The sequence below is a fragment of the Mastigoproctus giganteus genome, chromosome 13 (genome assembly GCF_048544385.1).
Source record: "Mastigoproctus giganteus isolate SK-2022 chromosome 13, ASM4854438v1, whole genome shotgun sequence".
NCBI classification, from domain to species: domain Eukaryota; kingdom Metazoa; phylum Arthropoda; class Arachnida; order Uropygi; family Thelyphonidae; genus Mastigoproctus; species Mastigoproctus giganteus.
The window spans coordinates 42,534,828-42,555,432 of NC_143587.1; the positions used below are offsets into that span (position 1 = coordinate 42,534,828).

Consider the following 20,605-nt stretch of genomic DNA (forward strand, 5'->3'; position numbering starts at 1 on the left):
ACATAATTCCAACTTGGAAATAAACATAATTAAACCAACGTAGGTTTGAGTGATTTATTATCTTCAACAATGGTTTATTTGGTTCCACATATTGGCTTTGGACAGATGTTCTGTCTGCAACAGCAGCAATGCAAATAAACCATTGATGGATGGGGTCAAGGAAATGACGGATGCTATTTCTGGCAGATGCATATACCTGAGACTCATAATCTAATCTGACTACACAAGTAGTACAGGCATATGATGCAAGAAAGCAAACTTGTGTAGCATCAGCCAAAAAAAAAAAAAAAAAAAAGAAAGAAAGAAAACCATTTCACATACCATTCCCTCTAAAAGTTTGTTCGGTTCTCTCCTTCAATTTATTAAAGCTGTCAACTTCTACAACAACAGATGAAAGTCTGTTTTACAAATAACCATCCGCTGGCTAAAGGCAAATTTCCACACATCTATTCTACAACTGTCTTTCCTCAATTTGAATTTATGCCCACTCAGGTTCATAATCTGAGCAAGAGGAAGAATCCCACCAGAATAAAATTCCTTTCATCAATCTTGTAGCCCTTCTCTTTACTCGCTCAAGCAACTCTACATCCTTCCTAAAATGAGGCCTCCAGACCTGTATGCAGTATTCAAGGCATGGGCTGACCATTGCCTTCTACAAAGGGATAATCACCTTTTCCCTACTAGCAAAATTCTTGTATATCATTGACAATACCCCATGACCAGCTCTGGCAGCTGGTCTGCAAAGGTCTTTTTCATTTTCTACCACCCTAAGTGAAGTACCACACAATTGGTATGTTTCTTTGGAGCTGAGAAGTGGCTTGCCACTTCTCAGCCCAGTTGCACAACTTTTCTAGATCCTATTGTAGTGCACATTGCCATTACTGTCATTAACAACACTGCCAACCTTAGTAATTGGCAAATTTGGATATTAAGCCTAGTATACTTTGATCAATATCACTGATAAATATACAAAACAACAGTGGGCCCAACATCAAACCCTGGGGGAATCCACTAATAACATTAGTCCACAAAGAGCAGCATACATTGATTACCCCTCTGTCTTCTCCCACTCAACCCTCCTTTTAATCATTGTAGTAACTTGCCCTTAATACAACACTGCTTCAATTTGTACAGTAGTCTTCCATGCACAACAGTATCAAAAGCTTCCCTGAAATACAAGTATATGATATCAAAATTATTTTTTGTATCTGATTCCTTTGTAACCACATCATAGTATCCAATCAAATTTGTTAGACAAGACTTTCCCTTAACAAATACTGTGTCCCAACGCTGTGTCTGAATTACTACTAGTCTTGTCTAGATGATTCTGCAAAGCTTCTTTAACCAGTGACTCCCATTATTTTCCCTGGAACAGTAGTTAAACTAACAGGTCTGTAATTACTTGTCACCCTTTGATCCCCTTTTTTTAATTGGGGATACATTTGCATATCTACAGTAAGTGGGGACTTCGCCTGAGTCCAAGGATGCTCTCATAATTATGGCTAAGGTTTGCTTACTTCTTTTGCTGCCTCCTTTAATATAACTGGATAGATCCCATCCACCCCAGGTGCCTTTCTCATGTTTAACTTCAACAATTTCTCCTCCACTTTGCTCTCAGTTATAACAAAATCATTAAGCTCCCTGTTAGAGGGTAATAGGCTTCTGTCCTTCACTTTCCTACCCGAATTCCCCATGTGTGAACGTGGATGGAAAATATTCATTCAGTTTGTCAGCTATCTGAGCAGGATCATAAACAGTCGAACCATTGATATCAAGTGTATGATATGGACAGAGTAAAGTGCACCGGTCTATACCCAATAGAGTAGAAGACAGAACATGGAGGATATTTGGCTCTTCTCATGCATTTTGTGTGAGATGATGAATATATTGAAAAAATGCCAACTTTTTATCAAATATGCATATCAAGAATTTTGTCTCCAGTATTACTAGAGTAGTGCTTTTTTCAAACCTCAATTCAGGTTCAGGACGAAGGTAAAACTTGCAACAAAAATGTATACAAACAGTTTTTGAGCTGTTTGTGTACCTGAAACCATCAGCCACTACTCAGGAGTTGAGGCAATCAATGGCTTGTTGCAGTTGTTGCTCTATTTGGCACAAGACTTTGAAAATATGCTAAAGTTGTAAACAAAGTGGGCACTGTTTATGGTTGGTGTTAGTTGTTCAGTAATGGAGTTCATTTTAGTGGCAAAAAAGGCTTAAAACAGATCCCTGAGCTACTCCTCTTGGCAATAGGGCAGAGAGAGAGAGAGAGGGAGGGAGGATCCTACATGACCTTAGAAAGCACAATGGGATAAAAAGTTTTTAATAAAAACAGGAGGTGCTCTCTTAAACTGGGTCATAAAGATCCTTCAAATCCCCTGGTATTTTCTACCGTGAAGGGAATTTGTCACTTACCAATGTATCACTGTATTTAAATTTGGTAGGACAAATAAAATAACAAATCTACAAGATGTGTCATATGCTTTTTCCATATCAAAGAATATAGACACCAGGTGCTCTAATTTTAGGAAAGCTTCTCGTATAGATGTTTCCAGTCTAACTAAGCAAAGTGCACCTTTCTTTGGAAGCTGGAGAGAAATTCATTTGATTCTAAATGCTATATAAGATGAGCACTGGCCATTCTCTCCAGTTCTTTGCACAAACAGCTAGTCAGAGCAATAGTATAGTAGATTGTTTTCAGATGCAGGAATAGTTGCTTTGTGCAACTATTCCTGCATCTGGAAACTGCTCTTCAAGGAAGCAAAGCAGGAATAGGAAGAGCAGGTGGTTCATGGATTTTGGTGAAAGGTGTTCAGTCATTTCATAATGGATGTCATCTGGTCCAACAGCACTTACGATCATAAAGGTAAGAGCTGTTTTCAGCTATTGAATGGTAATTAGCCCATTAAACAAGTAAATATGCTTTAAGGTAAAATTAAAGACCAGTGAGGGGTGCAATGTGTACTTTCCCTTCATTTTCTGCATTTTGTTCTAGGTGTGTTGCTGGTCACCTGGTTAATGATGGAGGATGTAAGTGGATCTATGATCCCTTTTGGATCTGATATAAAATGTAGCATGCTTTGGCTCATGCATATTTAAAGGCTAAGAGATTAGCTGTCATAGGATATTGTCAGAATATGCCCCAAGCTTTGTTTTTTGCTGCATTGCACTATGGTTTTGGAAATAGTGGAAACTGGGTAGATGTTTTTGGAATTGCAGTTGCATGGATAATACTTTGTGATATACTCGACTGCAGCACTGATAGGACTCTGACTGAATGCAGTGATGTTGAATTCTCTCAGATGTTGAAAGGCATTCCCAGTTAGTCCGATCAAACTTCCACTGGAATAACCTAAAAAGAAGATGCTGTCGCCCACTAAGCAGTGAAGTTATCACATGGAAGTCACTTCCATAGTGATTCTTCTCCACCAACACTGGCTGCAAGTATGTTCAACTGGTTCTGTCAAAAAGGGCTCCATGCTCAAATGGTCTAAATAATAATATCATCCATGTCTTTTCTGCATTTCTATCAATGAGCCTACCACCATCTTAACATCTAGTTACCCACATTATCACAACTCCAAGAGTTGTAAAATTTGAAAATCTGAATACTGTAAAATTTGAAAAAAATTAAAAAAAAATCACTATTACAAAAACACTTTATAAGTTTTGCACAGGAACCTAAGGGCCCTGCAAATAACTGTTGAATAGGGTCCCACAAATTGAGGTCAGCCCTGTCTCCACCTCCCAAGAAAGTATAGGGAGAAGAAAAGGGGAACAGATAGAAAGATCAATGGCATAGAACTCATGAGTAGGAATATGGAAGAAGGTATTTAATTCCCACATTTAAAAGGGAGAGGTCAATGTTAGTGAGTATATGTGCTAAGACATCTCATTCTATTAATATCAGCATTACATCACAGGGTGAGGTAATGCTGATCTATTGAAATCTCTGAGAAGTAAAAGGGGGGGGTAAGGCAAGTGCATAATGAAATCAAATAAAAACCTTACTGTAAGGCAAATTGCTACTGCCTTGAAGTTGGTGGTAAGTGGTACTGGTTCAAATGGAGCTTGGTTGCTACAAGGAAAGTGACTCTGTGGGCAGGTCCATCCACAGTTCTGTCCTCATGGATGCTGGTAATGTTATGCAAGGTAGGGTCATTATTTTCCTTTATTATTATTATTAGCCATATGGTGCAAGGAAGCCTGAGGCTTATGCTGCACCAGCCAAATAAAAAATAAAAAAAAAAAATTCTGAATTACAGAGAGAGGCTTTTGATCGTGTTTGGCATAAAGGTCTTCTAAACAAGCTTCCATCTTATGGTTTGCCAACTGTTTTTAGTAATTGGTTATCCAGTTTTCTCTCTGATTGCTCACTGAGGGTGATGGTAGATGGCTCTCTGTCTTCTAACTTCTCCACTAATGCCGGTGTCCCCCAAGGTTCAGTTCTTCCCCCCACTCTTTTCCTCTTGTATATTAATGACCTTCTTCCATTGACTGGAAATCCTATCCATAGTTTTGCCGATGATAGCACACTGCATTCCACTTTCCATTTTGAGAAACCTTGTCCTGCTCAATCAGCTTCAACTTCTCGAAAATCTGCTACCAATTCCTTAAATGCCGATCTTCAGGTAATTCTCCAGTGGGGCAAAGACAACTTAGTTGATTTCAACCCTTCTAAAACTCAGTCTTGTCTTATATCTCGCAAAAAGGATTCTTCTGCTCCTATGCTTATCTTTAGTGACACTCCGATTTCTAGGCAAAATGATATATCTCTTTTGGGGATTACCCTGACTTCTAATCCCTCTTGGCACAAGCACATTACAAACACTGCTTCCTCTGCATCTAAAAAACTTGGTTTTCTCTTTCGCTCTCGGCGTTACTTTTCTTCCAAACAGCTGCTCACTCTGTATAAATCGCAAATCCGCTCTGCCATGGAATATTGTTCCCACATCTGGGGTGGTGCCCCCAAAACCTCTCTCAAGCTTCTTGATTCCATTCAGAAGAGGGCAGTTAGGTTAATTAATGATTCATCTCTAACAGAGTCTCTCCACTCGCTTTCTCATAGACGTACTGTTTCTGCTGCATGCCTCTTCTACAGATACTTCCATGGGCACTGTTCTTCTGAATTGGCTTCTATAATTCCTGCTCTCTCTTTCAAAACAGTTCGAACACGTGCCGCCACCAGCCAACATCCATTTACTGTCCAACTTCAAACCCACAGAACCAACTTTTCATCTTCCTCATTTATTCATTCAACTGCCGTTTTCTGGAACAACCTTCCTTCATATGTATTTCCTGAAATCTACAGAAGTTCAAGTCCAATGTCAACAAATATCTTCTTTCATCTTCTCAACTTCCAACCCCAGCACGGTACTAAGTACTATAGGTTCTAATACCTCTCGTGTTTGGGGTTCACATAAAAAAAAAAAAAAAAAAAAAAGAGAGAGAGAGAGAGAGAGATAAGTAGAATGGAATCACCAAGAAAAAGAAGAATGATGATATCTACCTCAGGACCCTGGGTGTGCCAAGCCCATACTCACTAGATGTGAGCCTCTGGGTTGATTTAGTTATGTCTCCTGCAAGCAAAAGCAAACTGGTGTATACTTTTGCAAGAGAACCTTCATGTTATTTACATTTTGCTGGAATTCCCAATTCCACTGTAAAAATTTAGTCCATATTTGGGATTGGTGGATTCATCAGTCAGCTTTTGATGTGCCGAGGACTTGGAATTTGTGTAGTTTCGTTTTTACTGATGGGTAGTGGTGGAGCACTAAGAGATGTTGATAAATAAATTTTCTGTTTTTAGTCCGGGACGGCCAAATGGTCAGAGGAGTTCACAAGATACACAGAGTATAAGAAACAGCACTGTATTCAGCAGTCACAGGCTTGAACCCTGGTCACTCAAGGCACATGTACTTATGCAGGGCATGCGCGTGTGATAACTTGGCTACAATGGCCAGATATTGGATGCAACTGGTTGAGCTTTCTCTGCGGGATTTGGAGAATTAAGTAAATAACAGGCAATGGGCATAAATATTCTTTTGGTAGTATAGTCATTTCCATTTGTGTCCCGATGAAATATTCTGCAACCTTTTCAGCATATATTGTCTTATTGCTATTTACTGGTTTCCCCAATTTGCTCATCTCCTGGTATGAGAAGTTCAATTTTGTTTGTATTTTTTTTCTTCCTTCCAACTCTGGCATGCATATGAAAATGCAGTGCTTTCCTTGGTGGTTCACAGAAGTAGGTTTTATTATTATTATTAGCTATATGGTACAAGGAAGCCTGAGGCTTATGCTGCACAAGCCAAAAAAAAAAAAAAAAAATTTTCCCCGAGTTACCCTGAGAGAGAGAGAGAGAGAGAGAGAGAGAGAGAGAGAGAGAGAAAATTAGAAGGGAATCACCAAGAAAGAGAAGAATGATGATATCCAGCTCAGAACCCTGGGTGTATCAAGACCATACTCACCAGATGTGAGCCCATGGGGTTTATCTGAACATGATGTAATTTCATGGTCCTCTGCATCACAGCAAGCCATTTATGAGTTTCCATATTTCTGACACAAAGCACCTTAAAGGATTTGGGATATAAATCCTGTGTGTAGTAAATATATAAATCGTGTGTAGTATCCTGGAGTGACAGAATTAGATGTTGGCATATTTAAAGTATGAGGTTTCTAGTTGAGACTAGATTCCAATTCCTATGTATAAACATTAATTATGCAGCTGCCACTCCTTGTGATTTTAGCTCTAAACAGATTCCCCTCTTGAAGCATCTGAAGTACCTCTTCAAACACGTCAAGAAGTACCCATTCAGAGATTGTGCCTTGGAACAAGTTTAGTGTCTTGTGGGCATTATTGCAATTGGCATTCCCCAAACACAGGTGACTTGGAGGTGCTGTTCAGGGTGCTTCTCTCATTTTTTTTTGGTTTCTACAAGTATGTCCCCAGAAAACAGCCAATTTATAGATTTAGGGAAGTCTGTCAAACTTTCTGAATAAAGAATAAAGAAGGGTGAACATGTTTCCTACAGACTTCTCACCAGTTGAGTGAATTTTGGTATCTGGACGTTGGACCTGATAGAGTTTCAGTTTTGGACCTCTTTGCTGAAGTGGTGATGTCTGTATCAGTGTCATTATTTTTCTGGTAGGGACCACAACCATGTTGTGGTTCCAGAAGAAAAGTTTAGATTACCAATATTCATATTAGTTTTTATTTTGGTTCAGTGCCCAGGCTTCCACCCTGGGCATAGACAGATTTAGGAGAGCCTGCCAGCCTTTATAAACCCTTCTTTATAAACCATCGGCTTCTGTGGCCATAATGCACCTCCCAAAGTTTTTGCACTACTCTGATCCAAGCCCGAGGTGGGATTCGAACCCGCGACCTTTGGGATGCCAGGCAGCTACTTTACCCACCTGGCTAGCCTGGTCTGCGTGTTGGACCTGATATTGTCTCGGTATTCTGTATTTGATATTGTCAGTATTCTGTATTTTTGCTGAAGTGACATCTGTGGGGTCAATGTTCACAATTTCAGATAGGGGCAAGGTTGGGGCAACAGAAGAAATACTCTTATCATAGTTTTTATTTTTTTTTAGCACCTGGGCTCCCCACCCACCACAGAATCAAAATAGGAAACCCAGTATCCAGAAAGCAATAAATGCATTCAGGAGTGGGATGCCAGACATTGTACCCACACTGTCACTGGCCTGAATCCTGAACATGAGGGTAGGAGCATGGTTGACCCTCGCAGGTGAATCCACTAGCCAATTTATCCTGGTCGGGCCTTCCAGGACCACCCATCTTGCCAAAGTAAAGGCCAAAGTGGTCTGTTGAAGCTGAACCCCTCAACCACCAGGATCCCCCTTTCCAAATTTCCATGAGTTGCAGCACACAACATGCTGGATTCTTATGATGTGGTCTGTGGTTGTGAGATCCCAGTGATGCTAATCTGGTAAGCCCAGCAGCATCTGGGAGGTCCCCTCATCACGTACAGGTGCCCATTGTTGAGGAGGTTCACTCAGAGGGCTCTGGTTATTTGGCTGCCTCATTGGCCAAATGATTTCCCTTGATTCCAATATATAATCCAAAGGTGAATGTTCACCCTGATCCCAAAAAGTGGTGGAAGAGTATTTTGCAAACCCGACTCAACTTGAACTTTATATAGCATACTCTGATTCCATGAATGTTAAGCATTCATGGAATCAGAGTATAGCATTCACTTAAAATATGGAATAGTTTGAATAAAATTAATACCTGGGAATGTAAAATGCTGATGGAAATGATATTCAGGTGGCACTCATGAGTCAAGTGGATCAAATATTGGTGAAGTTCAGTAGTTCCAAATCTTCTTCTGATGTCCAAGACGATGGGACTGTTAGCTTTGAGTACACACCCATGAAAGAGTGCACCTATGAATGCCAACACTCTGTGTGATCAGGAACGACTAGGTGGTAGATGATGCTCATCAACTGGTGTTTTTTTTTTTTTTTTTGATTTGGTAGTTGTTGGCGCATCGGCTTCTGTGGCCATATTGCACCTCCCAAGGTTTTTGCAGTACTTTGATCCAAGCCCGAGGCGGGAATCGAACCCGCGACCTTTGGGTTGCCGGGCAGGTACTTTACCCACTCGGCTAGCCCGGTCGGCATCAACTGGTGTAATATCACAACTCTGCTCACTGGAGCTTTGCAGTGGTGAAACTCATGTTTAGTCTCCAGAGCAAATCCCTTTCTGAAAATGATTATTTCCCAAAACAACAGTCATAATGAATTGCTGCTTCCTTTAAAAAAATTGTTTGTGTTCTTGCAATTAATGTTTATGCTAATGAGTAATTTTTTAAAAAAGCTAAAACATTAGAAGTTCATTTAACCAGTTTTAATTATTATATTCCTAGTCCTCTTTCCACACTGACTTTAAAAAACAGAATACAATGAATACAATGTCAAAAACTAGAAAAATATGCTTACTGCTTTTTTAATCAGTTCGTCTTTGGATAATGTCATTGTGCCTAACAGATATTGTCCAGGACAACAAACCTTTGGAAGTCTGGAATTCCAAAAAAAAAAACATAAATTATTATAAAGAGGCTAGCTATATATAAATTAGGGGGTATATTAAATAATTATTAATTCTTCTTAAAAGTAAATCTATCATAAATCTATCTTAATACATACAGTTATGTGCACAAAGGAACTTGACATCAAATGATACCCCACTGCTTACCGGAGTCACTGATTTTCTGATGTGATGAAAACAGCGATGTGATGAAAACAGCGATACATTTTTTGTTTTAATACATCTAAAATTTAAATCTTTTAGATAATGTTAATTTGTTGAAATGAAATTATCTATAGAAAAAGCTATTTACGGGTAGAAACTGAGCAATTAGAGAGTTGTTGTTGTTGTTATTTGGTTTCTAGGAGCATTAGCAACTAAGGCCATATTGCTCCGGGGATATGCGATGGTCATTATTATTATTATCCATATGATGCAAGGAAGCCTGAGGCTTATGCTGCACCAGGAAAAAAAAAAAAAGTTCCCGAGTAACCCTGAGAGAGAGAGAGAGATGGAGGGAGAGAGGGAGAGTCAAAAGTAGAAGGGAATCACCAAGGAAGAGAAGAATGATGATATCCAGCTCAGGACCCTGGGTGTGTGCCAAGCCCATACTCACCAGATGTGAGTCCCCGGGGCATTCCGTGACCTTTCCGCATCCTCCGTATATGGTGGTCACTGGCTCGAACCCCGGTCTAATCAAGAAGCGTGTGCTATGCACTGCTGCTCCTGCCCACCTGGCTACGGAGGCGCCAATTAGAGAGAGAGAGAGAGAGAGAGAGAGAGAGAGAGAGAGAGAGAGAGAGAGAGAGAGAGAGAGAGAGAGAGAGAGAGAGCTGTAAGCAATGGGTCATTAACCTGATTACCTTCTTTTGAATGGAGTCAAGAAGGTTGAGGGAAGTTTTAGGGACATTGTCCCAGATGCAGGAACAATATCCTATGATAGGGTGGATTTGATATTTGTAAAGAGCAAGTTGTTGTTTAGAAAAGAAGTAACACCAAGAGTAAAAGTAAAATCCAATTTTTTTTATGTAGAGAAAGCAATTTTTGTGATGTGCTTATGTCAAGAGACAGAAGTTGAGGTCATCCCTAATAGACATCATCATCCATTTTTAATCCACTGCAGGATGAAGGCCTCTCCAGCAACTTTCCAGTTCCTTCTGTTTTGTGCAATGGCCATCCATTTACTACCACCAATTTTTTAATTTCAATTCTTTTAGTGAGTGCCCAAGTTTCACTCCCATAACTCATGGTGGATAGTATACATTGGTTCATTATTTTACGTTTCAGACAAATTGGGATATTGATCCTCAGTATGTGACTATATTTTCCGAATGCTATCCATCCAAAATTTATTCTCCTCTTGACTTCCAGCCATTTATCATTATTACAGCTAATGACTTGTCCCAGATAAGTATATGAATCACCTTTTCAATTACTGCTCCTTCAATGATTATATCTCTTTCTGTGGCATACTTCTTCATCATTACTTTTGTTTTAGCTATATTCATCTTTACTCCGAAATCCTTAATAACTTTGTATGACTGATTAAGATTTTCCTCTAATTCTTCTAGATCATGGCTAATGATCACAATGTCATATGCAAATCATAAATAGTTTAGGTACTCTCCTTTCACATTGACTCTTTTCTGCAATCAGTCCAATCTTCTGAAAGCCTCATCAAGGGCAGCAGTAAACAACTTCAGAGATAGCGTCTCCCTGTCGAACCCCTTTCTCGATTTTAAATATGCTACTGTCTTTGTTTAGTCAAAGAGAAGAGGTTCTCATATATTTTCTTCAAAATCGTAATGTATGGAGGTGTCTATGCCTTGTCTTTCCAGTGCCCAGAACATTGCCTTATGCTGTATAGAGTCAAATGCCTTTTCATAATCCACAAATGCCAGGCATAATGATGTTTTATATTCATTTGCTTCTCCATTAGCTGTGATATTACGCGAAGGTGATCCATAGTTGAGAATCCTGTCCTAAAGCCAGCTTGCTCTTTCGATCGATTCTCATCAAGTATTCTTTCTAATCTGTTAGTGAACAATTGAACAATTTGTAGACGTGGGACAACAGGCTAATTGGTCTATAATTTCCAATTTCTGATTTATCTCCTTTCTTATGCAGCAAAATTAAGATTGCATTATTCCACTCCTTAGGCATCATGCCTTTCCTAATGTATTTTGTGAAGTCTTTCCAGTTTCTGTGTCATGTCTTTCCTCCTAATTTTAACAATTCTACAGTAACTTCATTTTCAGTTGGGGCTTTTTGGCCCTTCATTTTCTTCAATGCACGTTCTACCTCATCAGGAAGGATATCGGGTATGTTGTATGTGTTGCTAATTTGTGATCCATCTTCCCCACTGCTGGCATCATTTCCTTGCTCCTTATATAATTCTTTATAGTAATCTTCTGCTATTTGAATTATGCCTTCTCTGCTATGTATAAGTTCACCATAACTATTCTTCAGTTTTAGTGTCATTTGTCTTTCTGTATTACTGCTCATGATTGCTGATTTAAATCCTTTGTTTTCCCTTAATGCTTGTTCTACTCTTATTGTGTTAAATCTTTTTATGTCCTCTCTGAGTCCCTTTTTAATGGCTTTGAATAACTCAGTATACTCAATTTTGTCCTTGTCAATGTTTATCTTGCTCTTCATTTGTTGTCTTTGGTTCATCATGACAAGTGTTTCTTAATTAATAGACATATGATCTTATCTAGAAAACTGAGTTTCACTGAGATGAGCACAGTAACAGTTGACTTTTTTGCAATAAATAAAACAAGACTGAGTTTCAGAGTTGATGTTAAGTTTGCCTTGCCCCACTGGAGAATTGCCAGCATATCAGCATTTACGAAATATCCACCATCAGTTGTTAGTGGATATTTGAGAAGTTGAGGCTGTTTGTGCATGAGTTGGTTTCTCAAACTGGAAAGTGGAATGTAGTGTTACCATTAGCAAAACCATGGATAGGACTTTCCATCAGTGGTAGAAGGTCATTAATATACAATAGGAAACAAGTGGGAGAAAGAACTGAACTTTATGGAATACCAGCATTAATGGAGTAGTTAGAAGATGAGTATTGTCTACCATCACTTGCAGTGAGCTGGATAGGGATAAAAAAAACACAGTTGGCAGGATAAAAGATGGGAGCCAGTTAAGAAGATCTTAATGCCAAATACTATCAGCCTTAGAAATATCAAAGTTTTGCCAATATTCCACTGAATTCATCCAAAAATGAGTAACAATATATCATCAGCCCTTCATTTTTAACACTGACAGAATCCATAATGGCAAGCATTTCCAGGGCTCCTCCTGAGAATGGATAAGGTGGATCAGAAAACTGCTAGCTTAAGGGCAGGGGGCACAGACCAATAGCCAGAGGCAGAAGTGAAAGTGATACTTGCACTGCTTCTATTTGAACATGCAGGAGCCAGGAAAGCCCTGTACTTGGGATTTCAAGGCCTAATGTGGGTCAAATCAAATCAAATCATGGAACAAAAAATACATCAGCTGTGTTAGGATAACTAAGAGCAAGAATAGATGTATGTACACCAGCACATACGCCAATGCTAGGAGCACATTAAATAAATTTCATGAATTTGAAGTGCTAGACAAGTCATCAAATGGAGAAAATGTGGGGACATGAGAGATGTGGTGTCACTCAGTTATAAGGTATACAGAAGATGAATAGGGGGAAGACTATTACAGAAAGGACAAGGCAGTGCAGGTGGGGCACGTAAAATCTAAGGAAGTGCATCCAGTTGACATAGGTAGCCAGTCCACTAAATCAGTCTGGTGTGATTTAAGCACTAGAAAAACAAAAATGAGAGGAGTGTATTACAGGCTGAATGACTGTAATGAGTACAAAAAACAACTGTACAGAGAAACAGAGTGGGCCAGTAACTCAGAATGTCTTAGAATGAGGGATTTTAATTTTCCAGATATTGAATGGAACTTGTATATTGGTCACTCACACACTAGCTAAACTTTTTTAGATTTCTTAAATGACTTTTTTTATAGTAGCATGTTAGAGAGAGCAATACTCTTGATATGATTATCATCAGTAATGATTCATGCCTTAAGAATCTGCAGATGCTTGACTGCATTCTGCATCCCATCTTCTCTAATACATGCTTCACATTTCCAAAGTCTTCTTTAATATGAAAACAGTAAGAAATAGGAATTGATGGATGCATATTCACATTGTGAAGTTACATGGCTTTCAATCTTTTACTTGAACTGTCTATGAAACTACACCACTCTTCTGGATTGTAACCAACACCAATTTCTTCATAACAGTCAATCAAACCAGAACATTACAAAAAAATGTTCATTTATGACATGTCTTTTTCTGTATGTGAAAGTCTTTCGGTGGGATCTGGTTCATTCCACTTTTCTAAGTAAGATGTCAGGAGCTCTGAAATGGATTTGGCTAGACTCAAGTTCCTCGTTAAGTCATCCAATTGTTGTTGATTAGGGAAATATCATGCTATACTTGAAGAGGGTTCTGAGGTGTAATTCCAATTATCTGTTCACCAAACTCATCATAAAATTCTGCATACACTTCTTGGAAATGTGGATTCAGAATGGACAGGTGTTCATTGTATGGCACTGGAGCAACAGAGGATTGAATGTTAGGATGCAGTATAGTTTTTTCATTCACAAACTTTTGAAACTTTGATACAACTATCATAATATAGGAAATGGCCAAAACACACTATATGAATACTTCAGGTTTTTTTTTTTTTTTTTTTTTAATTGGTATGTACTCATGTAATTCATATAAATGTCAAGAAAGCATTAAAAAACCAATTACCACCAAGTTATTGATACTAGAGTAAAATCAATGACACCACTGAATTTGGCAGACAAAATACATGTAAGAAACAGTTAAATATATTAAAAACGTTTTTGTCACAGTGATTTTTTTATCATGTTTTAAGAATCTTCAAGTAAGGAACTCTAAGTTGCAGTGACCATGGTACATTGACATGGGGTTAATCAAAGAGAAAACTATTGTCAAACATAAAGGGAAGGGGATTTTGTTTTGGTAGAGGTTATTATAACTGGCTAAAGCATGTTTTAAGCTATTTTCAGTGGTATCAACTGATGTTAAAAATGCAAATGCCAAATAAGAAGCATTCAGGGAGGCAATACAAGAGGCAACTAAGCTTTTTATACAAACTAATAACAATCAAGGTTCAGATCAAAATGGATGTCATTTGAACTTAGGAGTTTAGTAGCATAGAAGAAAAATGCACAGGTTTATTCTAAAATTATTGGGGGCAGGGGACAGAATCTTACAACAAGTACATATTAGTTTGTAATTTGATCACTGAATTCTCAAGTGATTCAGTGATCAATCAAGTGATTCAGTGGGTGACACATGCCAAGGCAGATTACAAGTCTTTGAGTGAAAAGAAAGTAGCAAGGAATTCTTTGCCATATGTTAATGTTAGAAAATAAAAGAGATTAATCACTTTGGTCTATTTTAAACAAATAGCATTACTATTGATGATTCTGTACAGGCTGTTGGCAAATTAAATAAACATTTTGCATCTAAATTCACACATGAAGATTTTAGCAACAGGACTAGCAGACTGGTGTGAGTGTAACTGCAGATCCATTTGCTAATCCAACTACTGGTTATACTCACTCCCTCCTCAAGAGTATTTGTGATATCTAGGCTTTTCATATAAACTAAGAAATACTGTTCAAGGTTTAGGCCTAAATGGATGTCAGATGAATTAATGAGGCTTGTGGCAGAGAAGAAAAATGCACGGGATGCATATAAATTATCAGGCTACACAGAAGCCTATGGTAGATATAAGCTAGTCTGTAATCAAGTCACAAAGGAGGTTAGGCAGGCAAAGGCAGATTACCAGAAATCTTTGGCAAAGGAAGCAAAGAAAAACAGCAAAGAGTTCTATACTTATGTAAACTCTAGAACAGTGGTCGCCAAAGTGGTCGATATTGACCCCCAGGGGTCGATAGAAAAATATAAGACATCACTGTACGGGTAATATTTAATTCGGTTAATTTGGATTACCTCCATCCTGAATGTCGGTGGTTCCCAGCTGGCTGGCGTGGCGGGAGCGAGATTGCAACATGTGAGTGGTTGCTTATTTACTCATACTTACACGTATTCGATCCCAGTCTCATTTTTGCGCATTGACATACAAGTGAGCATTAATGTTCTAAAATTCATCAACATACTTATTATAATTCGATCATTATTCATTCACGAAATAAAATTCTCTATAGTAGTAGTAGTGGCACGTGATGCAAGAAAGCAAGTGTATGAGATTATGCAGCATCAGCCAAAGAAAAAAAAAAAAATCACACCATTCCCTCCAATTGCCTGTCCAGTTCCTCCTTAAATTTATTTAACCTATCAACTTCCACAATGACAGATGGAAGTTTGTTCCAGCAATTAACCACCCGCTGGCTAAAGGCAAATTTCCGCACATCTATTCTACATCTGTCTTTTCTTAATTTGAATTTATGCCCCCTTAGGTTCGTAATCTGAACAAGTGAAAGGATCCCATCAGAATTCAGCTTGCTCAACCCATTCAAGGCCTTATACACCTCAATCAGATCACCGCACAGGTGCCAAGTCTCCAGCCACTGCAATTTGCAGAACTTAAGCCTCTCTTGGTAAGAGGATCCCTTCATTCCCCTCACCAATCTTGTTATCCTTCTCTGTACACGCTCAAGCAAATCTACATCCTTCCTAAAATGAGGCCTCCAGACCTGTACGCAGTACTCAAAGCGTGGCCTGGCCATTGCCTTATACAGAGGGACAATCACCTCCTTTTCCCTGCTAGCAAAATTCCTATATAACATTGACAAAACCCCATGACCTGCCCTGGCAGCCTGTCTGTATTGCTCAGAAAACTTCACATCTGACTGCACAATTACTCCCAGGTCTTTTTCATTTTCTACAACCTTAAATGTAGTACCACACAGTTGGTACATTTCTCTGGGGTTACTTCTACCCATATGCAGTACTTTGCATTTGTCAAGGTTAAACTTCAGTTGCCACTTCTTAGCCCATCTGCCCAAATTATCTAGATCCTGTTGCAGTAGCACACTGCCATTACTGTCATTAACAAGCCTAATACATCCCATCCCATATACCCACCTGTTTCACGTTGACTGCCATCAGTCCCTGAAAACGACAGCATCCCCTCGCTCCAGGTCGCTACTTATTTTAATAGAAGTTGTGCAAAAATCACCTTTACCTCTGCCTGCGGCTACTTTTAACCTTTTAGTCTGTGAATCCCCTCAAGCTATCAGTTTTCTGACCCACCTAACACTGCCTCGATAGCATCAGCAAATATTCTTGCACCCTTTCTATTTAAATGTATACTATCCCTGAAGAAGCAGTCTCTCTTGTTAACAAGCACAGACCACGCTGAAAAAAATTCTATCCCTTGAGCCTTGCACAATCTTTTCAGGGCCGAATTGATTGACAAGGCTCTCATCATGTATTCCCTCCTATCAGTGTGGGCAGAATTGCAGACACTTTCAAATTTAACCCTGACTCAAGACTTTTTTCCAACATTGACCTGTACTTGTTAAGTAAATCTGCAGATCTCCTACTCTTAATGTCATTGGTGCCAACGTGTACAACAATATCACCTTTTGTGCCCTTAAAAGATATATGCTTTACAACGTCATCAACTTTTGCCCCTGGCAGACATACCCTGGTCCTGTTCCAGCTATCCTTTTTACACAATATATTCCCTGTCATCCTGACAATAGAGTCACCAAGAATAACTAGTTCCTTTGGGACCAGCGCATTCTGCCTTGGAGATTGTCGCCCAGAGCTCACTCCTGATGCCCAGGAGTGAGCTCTGGCGTTGAGTTGGGCAGCTGAGAGCTTGATGGGCCTCTCATATTAATTTCTTCGAGGGCATCTATCCAACACCTCAAGCTCTCATAGACGCCCAGTAGAACACTACACTGAGTTGATGCCTGATTTCTAGACACTCTCTGAACCTGGCACACACAAAGACATCCTCCTTGGCTAGATTCTGTTCTAAAGTGTTCGGCAAACATTTCACAAGTTGCACATTTTTTTAGGCTGTGATGCATTGGAGAATTGGCCCCCCCCTCAGTTCTCCCCTGAGTCACAGCACTCCTGCCACTTTATGCCAGTTGCTTTGCTGCTCTAGTCTAAGGCATGATATTTTAAATTAATAAGATCAATAAATTTAATTAATTGTCAATACTACGCTATCTAATAGAATCCTAAATGCAGTGATGCATATTACACTGTATAATTATACATTAGAGCTGCCTACTTACCACAATTAAAAATTTGACTTCCCTACTACTCTATACAAAAACAATGGCTGCAAGATTCGAACAAAATAACGGTTTTACGTATATTAAGCAGTAATCTACAAAAAATCTTTATCTAAATTAAAAATAACCAGCGTAACAATAACTATAAGACTACATTTAAAGTACAATATAAAATAACAATTAGGTTGAAGAGTTGAGTAGGGATGGTAGTTTTGTACATCCTATAGAAATACGTGAGTAGGTATATTATTTAGACTTATTACTTTTGCTTACTGACTTCAATTTTAATTATTTTGTTACAACCTCAGTAACCACAATGGTAGTTTCAGATTCTAAAAAGAAATGCAGACAATATTCGTTAGAATATTTGAAACTTGGGTTTATTGCTTCATTAACAAACGAAACAAGGCCTATGTGTCTTCTTTGTGAAAAAACTTTTAGTAACGATGTAATGAAAGCAGCAAAAATGAAAGATCATCTTCAAAGACTCCATCCCGATAAGAAAGATAAAGATCTTGACTTTTTTAAAGAACTGAAAGAGAAATACACACGTCGACCAACTATAAAATCATTTATGAAAGCACCTGCCGAAGCTGACAATAAACAAGGATTAACAGCCTCCTACAATATTTCTTTTAATATAACAAAAAAAGGAAAACCATATACAATTGCAGAGGACATTGTTACCCACAATCAAAGAAGTAATTGAAACTATAATGAAAAAAGATTCTGGCCCTGTTTTAAAATGCTTACTATTATTGAGCGTGAATACCGTGAAAAGGCGTATTGGTGAAATGGCTGAAGATGTAGAAAAAAAACTGTAGTATCAGAACTCAAAAATAGTAAGTTCTCCATCCAAACTTGATGAATCTACATTCGATAGTTCTTCTATTCTTATGGCTTATGTAAGATATTATAGTAAAACCAAACATCAAATTATTGACGAATTTTTATTTGCAAAATATCTTGAAAGTGATGGAACGGTGTTGACAATTTTTCCGCGATTGGAGGAATATTTAAATAAGTATGATATTCCATTTACTAATATAACAGCAGTAGCCACAGATGGCGCACCTGCAATGGTGGGCTGTTATCGAGGTTTCGCTGCTTTTCTGAAATAAAAGGTTCAAAGTGTACGTACTATTCACTGTGTGTTGCACCGAAACCATTTGGTGGCAAAAACTCTCAGTGACAAATTGCATGGTACTCTAAGGGTGTGTATTAAATATATTAATCAAATTAGACCTCATCCTCTTAAATCGCGATTGTTTGCCAAACTTTGGGAAAAAAATAATGAAGTAAGATGGTTGTCTAGAGGTGCAAGTCTACAAAGATTTGCTGAGTTGTTCGACTCAACCCTAGACTTTCTCACAGATGTTAATTTGTTTTTGAATGATGAACTGAAGAGAAATAAGAATCATATTTTCTACTTGGAGGACTTATTTTCAAAATTTAATGACGTACAGACCCGTCTTCAAGGTAAAGATGTCACGATTATTTAAGCTTGGATGATTCTTTTTGGCTTCCAAGCTAAATTAGCCTTATTTAAATCATCATTGTTACGAAAATGATTTTCAGTACTTTTCGAATCTACAGCAATTGGAAGTAAAAGATGAAGACTTAGAAATATACTCAAAACATCTTCAAAATTTGAGTGATGATTTTAAATTGCACTTTGCAGATTTTGAAAACATGCACATTCCAGATCAGATTATCAGGCTATTTTCTGCAGATATTAAAAATATTGAATGTAACTTACAAGATGAACTTATTGAATTGTCAGTTGATCTTGAAGCTAAGACGCTTTTTAAAAATAGGACTTTAAGTTACTTTTGGACGAATATAAATGTAGAAAAATATCCAAAACTTTCTGAAGTGGTACTTCCCTTTTTTCTTGCATTTCCAAGCTCGTACATGGTTGAAGCTGGTTTCAGCCATGTTAATTCCATTTTAACAAAACAAAGAAATAAGCCAGATATAGAATTCTGTGGCGATTTAAGGCTGAAACTTACTAATTTTGAACCAAACATTGCTAACCTTGTCAAGAGTCACGAAGCACACCCTTCACATTGACAACGTTAGTAAATTGTATACTAAGTTAATAAAAGTCTTATTTTCATATATATATAAGGAAGATTGTATTATTATTATTTTGTTATCTAAATTAAATTTTATATTTTATATATTATTTATTCCTCCCATCAAATATGTAATGTTAAGAAGGACGTCAAAAACATAAACGAATCCTTTTGATGTTAAGCCAATATAATAATATTTACTATATTATACATACAATAAACACTAACTATAAAATAAACAAATCTAAAAACTCACATAAGTGTCTTTTTTGCTTGTCCTATTATAATTACGTAATAGTAAAATAGAGGGGGTCGACAAAAAGTCAAGAAACGTTTGAAGGGGTCGACAGTCACAGAAGTTTGGCGACCCCAGCTCTAGAAGGAAAGGGATGAATCAGATTGGTCCACTTAACATAGATGGTTTGACTAATGATGATAATGCTCAGGTAACTGATAAACTGAATGATTACTTTGCATTTACATTCACACACGAGGAGTTATTCAAGGAGAGGAATGCCACAAACTTATCAAACTCTAACAGGGAGCTAAGTGATTTTGTAATAACTGAGAGCAAAGAGGAGAAGAAATTGTTGAAGTTAAATAAAAGGAAGGCACCTGGGGTGGAGGGGATCTATACAGTTATATTAAAGAGGCAACAAAGGAAGTAAGCAAACCCTTACTTCATTAAACTCAAGGAAGGTCCCCATGGACTGGAGGTGCGGAAATGTATCACCAATTCACAAAGGGAGTTTCAAAAGGTGACACGAGTAACTATAGATCTGTTAGTTTAACTTGGGTTCCGGAGCAATTAATGGAGTCATTGGTTACAGAAGCATTGCAGGATTATCTAGACAACACTGCAGTAATAGTTAAGACACAGCATGGGTTTGTTAAAGGGAGGTCTTGTCTGACCAATTTGATTGGATACTATGATGTGGTCACAAAGCAACTGGATGAAAAAAATAATTTTGATATCATATACTTGGATTTCAGGAAAGCTTTCGATACTGCTGCATATGGAAGACTGCTGTACAAATTGAAGCGGTATGGCATTAAGGGCAAGTTGCTGCAATGGATAAAGGGATGGTTGAGTGGGAGACAATAAATAGTGGTAATCAATGGACATTGCTCTTTGTGAACTAATGTTATTAGTGGAGTCCCC

The 20,605-nt window shown here is 38.1% G+C and overlaps 1 protein-coding gene across 1 annotated transcript in view; it reads right to left on the reverse strand.

Moving 5' to 3' along the window:
* The window catches only part of TppII (Tripeptidyl-peptidase II), a 647,643-nt gene that overhangs the window by 110,426 nt on the left and 516,612 nt on the right, over window positions 1-20,605 (reverse strand). The window contains exon 24 of the mRNA XM_090387764.1: window positions 8,965-9,043. Within this exon, the coding sequence (XP_090243890.1) occupies window positions 8,965-9,043 (79 nt within the window). The remainder of the gene's footprint in view (window positions 1-8,964; window positions 9,044-20,605) is intronic.